Genomic DNA, 8,480 nt, shown 5'->3' with positions numbered 1-8,480 from the left:
TCGTGTGTGTGTGTGTGTGTGCTGTATCTATTTTCTGTATCCAATCTGAGATTGTATTTCCTCTTGTAACAAGCTGATAGAATTCACCAGTGGGTCCATAAAACATACCTTTACAACCTGGGGACCACATCAAACATGCGTGGCGACGATGACATCATTTGACCATATTTACAGTCGGTATTTTAACATTGAAGGGTTTACAAAACAAACTCAATACAGCCCTAAAGTCCTTAGCAGTCCTGAAGTTGTAAGACATGGTTATAAACAGACATACTAATGGTTTATCTGTGGCTTGAAGAGAGACGTACATACTGCAAACAAAACGTGTAGAGGTCCAGTCATGTGCTGTTGTATAGTCTTTCATTTGCAGGCTCTTTAAGAGGCTCCGCATGAACAGCAGCCACACCTTTATGTAACTCACACAATGCCTGTTATTCAGCGCAGTGCATCCTGGTGCTATTTTTACACTGCCTGATAACAATACCTGGAGCTGCGTTAAAGCACATTCTCTCAGTATGAAAAGCAGAAGTCAGGATCCTTCTGCGCCAGCTGAAACAACGAGGGGATAGCCCTGCAGCTCTGATTTCCGAATGTAAACAGGAATAGATTAAAACAGTATCCTTTGAATGTAGGCATTTATTCCCAGCACCAAACACACGGAGTATGCATTAATTAATGAACAAACAGCAACGGGAGTCTGAGATATTGTTATATACAGTAAAGCTAAGTGCAATACACATGCAAATACAAATAGGGCATTGCAATGGTCCTGTGTTGCATTATAAGCCAATAGTTTAAACATTTTAGATTGAAATATTATCTAAATATGTACTTAGAATTGGAGTAATGCTGCATTATATTTTTGTAGGGCTAAAGTTGTGAAAGCATCTGCATAATTAATTTATTGTACTGTCGTTTTACTGCTAGCATTGCTTACTATTACAATTAAACAAATATGTTTATTATAATATGTGTATTTTATTGTATGCAACACTGTGATATTACTATAGCATTTAGAAGTTGCAGATTCTACATAGGAACTTTTTTTCCGAGACCTGATTTGTGTCACCCGAGCTTATTTTGTAAACGGGACTTTAAAACAAAAATGGCGGCGGCCACGGCGAGTAAGGTTTTCCCGTTTCGAGATAGCCGAGCGGTCCCAGACCCGGTTCTGGAACTCAGCCCGCAGTGTTTACATCCCTCGCCGGTCCCGATCGTCATCGACAATGGTTCGTTCCAGACCCGGGCTGGCTGGGGCTGCGGCGGCGACAGGTTTGCCGAGCCCAGTCTCATATTCAAGTCGGTGGCGGCGCGGAGTCGAGGCGCAGCCCGCAGCGAGACCCAAATCGGAAACGATATCCCCAACCTGGAGCCGCTCCGCTGGCTGCTCAAGAGCCAGTTCGACAGGAACGTGGTGGTCAATTTCGAGATTCAAGAGCTCATGTTCGATTACGTATTTATGCACTTGGGAATCAGCACAGAGGTACACAACACATTAATCCGAATGTGTTACTAACACATATTAATAAACAGCTTTGTAAGGTAATTTGTTGTACGTCTCGCGTTTGCACTACGTACGTTTCTTTCCACTACACATTCTTTTTAAATGTTTGCAAAATATTAGTGATTGAACAAGCCTTTTTTTAGGCTGTGGTACTCGTATTATCATTGATAACTAATCTTTTTCGAGTTTAATGTTACCTGTCGAGTTAACATCCATGCTGCTTCTCCTTTCCTCCTGGACTCGGGGCGGGTATTTTGTGCAATGGACCTGGACAGAACACTAGAAACACTTGCAATATATAGCACACACTTGGACAGCCGTTCACATGACTGATTCATTCATTATGCAAATGCAATACCTGGCGTGTTATGATGCACTACTGTCTATATAAAGGGCATCTCCCTGTTGCCAGTCCGCATCACCAGCTTGCTTTTGAATGTGTTTTTTTCTAAACCGAACCACATTACTATCCCTTTCCTCAGGGCTGTGTGGAGCACCCAGTGGTTTTAACAGAGTCGCCCTGCAACCCGCTGCACAGCCGTCAGATGATGTCAGAGCTCCTGTTCGAGTGCTACCGAGTGCCCAGAGTGTCCTATGGGGTGGACAGCTTGTACAGTTACTACCACAACACCACCATGAGGGGGCTGGACCCTCCATCCACTGGACTGATCATCTCTTCCGGGTATCACTGCTCACACGTACTGCCTGTTTTAAATGGAAGGTAAGTCTCATCTCTCGTCAGTGCTTCTATCTTTTTGTCATGTCATTGTTTTATTTCATTACCGCTGAAAGGTTTTTCTTCAGCAAGGTGAATTGGGGTGTCACAGTAACAAGCGTTGGGGTTGGGGGGTTCATATATTCCTTTTGATCCTAAGGGGATATGATTGAAAACAAAAAATCTAACCTGGAAGTGCTATGCAATGCAGGGCTGGAAAGAAGACTCCCATGGCATAGCACTTTGATCCGTTTCTGGTTTGACTATGAGTTTAGTAAGACACACCTAAGCTTGTTACCTATACACCAGCCTTGCGTAGTCTGTTCCATTGAACCAAATGGCATTGAGCCTGAAAGCAGCCAGAAACAAGGCAGCAGTTGTCGGTTAAAATGAAAACTTGCGATTTCACTGTGAATCAGCAATGCAGACGGGCACGGCAGTGTCTTCAGTGAAACAAGACTGGCTCTGGGTTTTCCTGCAGGCTGGACGCCAGGAACTGCAAGCGCATCAACGTGGGGGGCAGCCACTCAGCTGCATACCTGCAGAGGCTTCTGCAGCTGAAATACCCAGGACACCTGGCAGCCATCACACTGAGCCGCATGGAGGAGACTCTGCACCAGCACTGCTACATCGCACAGGACTACCAGCAGGGTGAGCAACTGCCTTCCCCTTCCCCTTCTTCTCCCTCCCCTCCCCTTCCCCTTCGCCTTCTCCGTCTGCTTCCCCCAAGAATAAGCTTTGATCTGAAAAGAGTGCATCAGCGTTCCTAGGTTAAGTGGCACTACAGGTGACCAAAGTAATTACAATATTTGTTGCCTGTTTCGTTTTCATTGTTTTTGGTAAATTCATTTATAGAAATAATGGCTGGCTGGAAGACAATTTGATAGCAATTTTTTATTTTTTTATTTTGAGCTTCATCAAGTTTAAGGCTCAGCTGCTTATATTTGCTTGATTAAGTTTAGGTGTGACTAATCAAGTTCACAGTACACCTGTAAATATGTTAGTCTTATAGTTAGAATCTGTAGCCATGAAAGGCTTTTTCTTGTTGCATTACCTCGCTGCCACACTAGAGGGACTCTGTCCTTCAGTACAGTGGAAAAGATACATGACTGCATACTGTAAATCAATGACTTGGATTAAAAGATTCTGGTTTTTGGGTATCACAAAGTTGCCTGAATATTTAAGTGAGATTTGTTTTCTTGTTTTGTGAGGTCTTGGGTTACTGTTTTGCTTTGTTTACGTATCATTGTTTTCTTTTGGGGTCCCACATGATAGTCCTGTATGCCTCACATTTTTGCAGGTGGGGTCCTAATACCTGCTGCAGAGGGAGCAAACCTACAGTGTGAAAATAAGAGACTTGCATGAAAGCTTGACCCCTTTTACATTGGGAGCAATGTGATCTGCTTCTGTGTTAAACTGTCAAAGCTCCTCTAATTGCTGTTGCTGCCCCCTAGAGCTGGATCGATGGCGCTGCGGGGAGTTCTATGAGAAGGAGGTTCACCGGCTGCAGCTTCCCTTCTCCCAGAAGCTCCTGAGCAGCACGCTGAGTGCCGAGGAGCGGCTGGAGAGACGGTCACAGCAGCTGCGCCGCCTGCAGGAGCTGAACGCGCGGCGCAGGGAGGAGAAGCTGCAGCTCGACCAGGAGCGACTCGAGAGACTGCTCAGTGTGCAGGTAACAGACATGCAGACAAGCGCAGCTCTCCTCTGAGAATCAGAGTGCTTATAACACAGCGAGCCCCATTAACGTTCATCAGAGTGCTTATAACACAGCGAGCCCCATTAGCGTTATCAGAGTGCTTATAACACAGCGAACGTTATTCACAAAGCATGAGTTAATAAAAGTATAATTTGATATAAGTTTGATATTTGTAAAATTTGACTGTTGACTAGACTGTTGTTGGTTTCTTTAACCACTGGCAATAAAAGACATGAATATCACTATTATTTATATTCACAACGGACTAAAAACTTAAATAACATGAACCCTTTCAGTCCTGTTTTAGCACTATTTGAAGTACTGATGGGACTTTAGAGACCCATTTACCAAAATACATGTAAAAGAAAATGTTTTGTCCTGTTCTCATGTATACGCATGCCTGTGTTTCGTGTGTGGAGTTCCCAGTACTGCGTAGCGTTCTCCTGCGGTAGCCCTGAGCCTGTCTGTCTCTCTCTCTGTCTCTTCAGGAGCTGCTGGAGGATGGGCTGCTGGAGCAGTTCCACAAGGCTCTGGTGGAGCTCAACATGGACTCTGCGGAGGAGCTGCTGTCTTACATCAACAAGCTGAGCCTGGCTGTGGAGCAGAGCAAGCACAAGATCCTGCAGGCAGAGGGCAGCGTGGAGGTGGAGGTGGTGGACATCAAGCCAGAGGTGGGGCTCCACGTGGAGCTTTGTGTGCCGGATCAGGGGGGGCTTCTTGTCATCTGCATCATGGGGGCCACTCCTGGTCTTTGTTCCAACCCTGTTCTAAATGGTTAACCAATTAAACCTCCATCCAGATCCTGAAGTAGTTCATTGTATAACTGTACCTGTTAAACCTGGAGTGGAATGGACCTCCAGGACTGTGATTCATCTAATTGTCCTAATATTTAATGTCCTACCTGTTTAATATCCTATGATGTGCCTTCTCTTTTGGTCTCTATTTCCACTATAACTATTCCAGCAAATAGTGGCTTCTGCAAAGACTCCTCTTTGCTTGCGCAGGGGTAGGCAGCTCTGGTGTGTAAAACACTCAAGAACAGTAACCAACTGAAGAAACTCTTTGAAGAAACTCTTCCAGTCCATATTCAGTAAATACTGTTTCCAATGAGACAGACACCTCTGTATCGGACACATTTTATACTAATCTGTCACCAGATGGCGCTCAATACGTTAGTCATTTTTTCTAAAGCATACACATTTTATTTATAAAATATGAACCAATCGAAAGAATAATAATGATTAGCTTTTCTCTCGCTGGTTCCATTACAGAGTGAAGTACATAGCCTCCGTTCAGACAGCATTGGATGTTTATGGCTGTTGCCCAAGAGCACAGTATACCACAAATAAGGCCTCCATGGTTACCCCTAAATGATTAATGAGGCATCTTGAGCCTGATCTCCTAATATAACTGGTGATAGGAGCTGCACGTTGCCATGTTCCCTGCACCTTTAATTATTGGTACATATTTACTCTTCAGCTTTCCATCACACTTGCTCATTTGTTTATGAACATTTTTTTTTTTTTGCATTAGCCACTTAAGGGAATCCATGCAACTGTGCAGACCACATCTTTGTAAAACTTTGAAACCTTCATTGTAAATATACAACACACCTGATTAAATATCAACAGCTTTCTGAATTTCAGTCTCATTTTCAAACAGTCTAAAATCGTTAACAATCCAGTAATCTGTCAATCCAATCAGTGCAAAATAAGTGATTTAGCGAGTACTGCTGTGATTGCCTTTGGCTGCCCAGGAGGTTCGCAACACGCTGGCTCTCCCCCTGTCTCAGCTGAAGGTAATGCTGTAGCGGGTAGTACTGTATGTAATCCTGGTCTGCTTTTTCAAACCTACCTAGTTCTGCAGATGTTCAGCTTGGTATATACTGAAACGTTTCTCTGTTGCAGACCCCCGATCTGGAGCAGACCCTGGATGAGTCCGAGCTGGAGCCAGAGTTCAGCGAGGACCATACCGAAGTGGAGAAGCCAGCCAATCCTGTGCAGGTACACCCGGCTGCTGGAAGTCAGGGGTCCTCCAGCACTTGCTTGTCTTTCCAGTAAATAAAAAGAAGGCATGTTTAAACAGCGATGCTGTTCAGAGTCCCCCACTGTTTAGATTCATTGAATAGACCCTGGAGTCTATGAAGCACTGACACCAGCTCCCATGTGCCCTCTTGTTTCAGCCCATGTTCAACCTGGCAGAGTATCACCAGCTGTTCCTGGGCACGGAGAGGCTGCGGGCTCCCGAGATCATATTCCAGCCCTCGATGATCGGAGAGGAGCAGGCTGGCATAGTGGAGACTGTGCAGTATGTGCTGGACAGGTACAGCGCCCCTCCGCCACACAGATGCTGTACTGAATAAAGGTTTTCACATCCAGTGAAGTGCTGCTTTCCTACTATGCTGCAGAACTTTTTGAGTTCAAAATTGCCAGTATGCAATATTGCCAGTATCCTTCCTATTGATTTCAATATTAGGGCTCTGTCACAGTCTTTGTTTCTATACTTTAGGCTTCTCTTAGTCATTTTAAACCAGGGTGGTGGCTGTTCTTTAGCAATCCTTCTAAACCTTTATGAAAACCTTGCTAGCTTTAAAATTTCCCAGTACCACAAGTATAGAGCCGCTGTGCTCTGTGCAATAGGAAGATATGCTTGAGATGGATGCTTATACTGGCTTTGTTGCCGTAGCTCTGCAACGTGACGTTTCGAAATATCTATCCCTGCTGAAGGTCCCAGTAAATAAATCACCAGTGACAGGCTGTGTTATATTTAATGTTCTGGATCATTTATTAATCAGTCCTGTTTTCGGAGTCAGTTAAATTTAATGTCATAAGGCCAATCAATCTATAACTACTGTTCATTTTATTAATGTGGTTTTCAGTGTAATTGGTTTGTTCTTGTGCTGGGTGTATAAAGTCATAGCACAGCTGGCACTGTAGCGGTGTAGAATACTGTACCAGCCTGTGACAGAGTTGGCAGCAGAAGACCTTGTCTCGGTTGTTAATTTTATGAAAGTGAAATGGCAGCACGTGATTGGGAGGAATGTGGAAACTCCCACAGGAGCTAGGTTGGGTACGATGGACCTTCTCTTTTAACATGGCATTGGCCTTGCAGTTACCGTACATTGGGGTGTAATGCAGTGCTTATACTGTGACTTTGGTACTGCACTGTGGCTGAGTTATATTGCTCTTTCCATTATACTGTGACCATCCAATTGTTGCCCCACTGTCTTGCAGGTACCCAAAGGAGCAGCAGGGGGAGCTGGTTCAGAATGTGCTGCTGACCGGGGGGAACCTGATGTACCCGGGTACGAGGGAGAGACTTGAGAGGGAGCTGCTGGCGATCAGACCCTTCCAGTCCCACTTTCAGGTACAGCTAAACACTGCGCAGACGAAGGCACTAGCCCAAACCCGTGTCTACTTCCGACTTTCTTCAAGGTTTTGGTGTACCTAATCAGCAGCTCTTTGATTTGCTTGCTCTGCATAAGTTCCCCTGTGTTGGATTTAATGGTTCCAAAGAACCTGTCGATGATGTCTGTGTTTAATTCATTGGAGTCTGCGTTGGACTTTCAGACTAATTTCTCTCCCCTGGCTCGTTCTGCTAGGTAAGGATGGCCTCCAATCCGGTGCTGGATGCCTGGTACGGCGCCCGAGATTGGGCTCTGATGTGTACTGACCAAGAGGAAGGCTGGATCACAAGGAGCGACTACGAGGAGAAAGGGGGAGAGTATTTAAAAGAGCACTGCGCGTCAAACACATTCGTCCCCATGAGCATCGCCAAACAGACTCCTAAAGCTCCAGAGCCAGCACCAACACCAGTACCAGCTCCCATTGCTCCCAGCACTCCCATCACAGGCTGAATCGCTCGCCGCAGATTGAGTACTGGCTTCTGTAAGGGCTCCACCAGTACGAGTGGGCGCTGGGACAGCAGTGGCACACTGGAACAGTTCACAGACGCTTTACATTTGGACTAGTCTATATGGTATCCAAACTGATGTCATATCCTGTCACGCTACGTGCTAAACCTGATGTGGAAATTAGCATGCAGGAAACTTTGCAGCCTGAGGAAAGTTTAAAGCTGTTGCTTGGTTCTGAACTCTGTATAAAACAAAACAAGACTTGAGCCATGAGAGAGCTAGAGAGTTTTTTTTTTATTTTATTATTCTAATAATATTTTTTTATCCAAACCTTGTATATGCAAATATAAAAGGGGATCAACAGATTTGAGTCATAGTCTGTGTGTACTTGCTTCAACCAAAGACTACTGATTCTCTTTTTTGTCTTTGCAAGCCCATTAACAGTCTTGAATGGGCTGCTTGACCTCTAAATCAAACTGGCGGACAGCCCCATTCAAAGAGATCATCCTTATTCATTGAGATTGGTAGAATAACCCCCAATCTCTTCTACTTTGAAATACACCTGCATACGGAAGCCAGTATTTTATTCACCCTGTTGTCAAAAACGCACCCAAACATGCAGTGCAGTCAATGCTCACAGCGAGGTGCATGTAATCCTGTGTGTGTAATGTGAAAACACAAAGATACTGCAAGCTGTTTATACATACATACA

General features: G+C 44.7%; 1 protein-coding gene across 1 annotated transcript; it reads left to right on the top strand.

The window, feature by feature from the left end:
• The first annotated feature begins 934 nt into the window (after window positions 1–934).
• On the top strand, window positions 935–8,138 carry LOC117429293 (actin-related protein 5-like). The gene is made up of 9 exons (XM_034048639.3): window positions 935–1,483; window positions 1,987–2,225; window positions 2,701–2,870; window positions 3,674–3,891; window positions 4,404–4,586; window positions 5,823–5,918; window positions 6,098–6,237; window positions 7,149–7,281; window positions 7,517–8,138. Exons 1-9 carry the CDS (start codon window positions 956–958, stop codon window positions 7,769–7,771), a joined length of 1,962 nt encoding a protein of 653 aa, XP_033904530.3. The 5' UTR covers window positions 935–955; the 3' UTR covers window positions 7,772–8,138.
• The last annotated feature ends 342 nt before the right edge of the window (window positions 8,139–8,480 follow it).

This window comes from Acipenser ruthenus, chromosome 18 (genome assembly GCF_902713425.1).
Source record: "Acipenser ruthenus chromosome 18, fAciRut3.2 maternal haplotype, whole genome shotgun sequence".
In the NCBI taxonomy this organism is placed as follows: domain Eukaryota; kingdom Metazoa; phylum Chordata; class Actinopteri; order Acipenseriformes; family Acipenseridae; genus Acipenser; species Acipenser ruthenus.
This window is presented reverse-complemented; position numbering and strand designations above follow the sequence as displayed.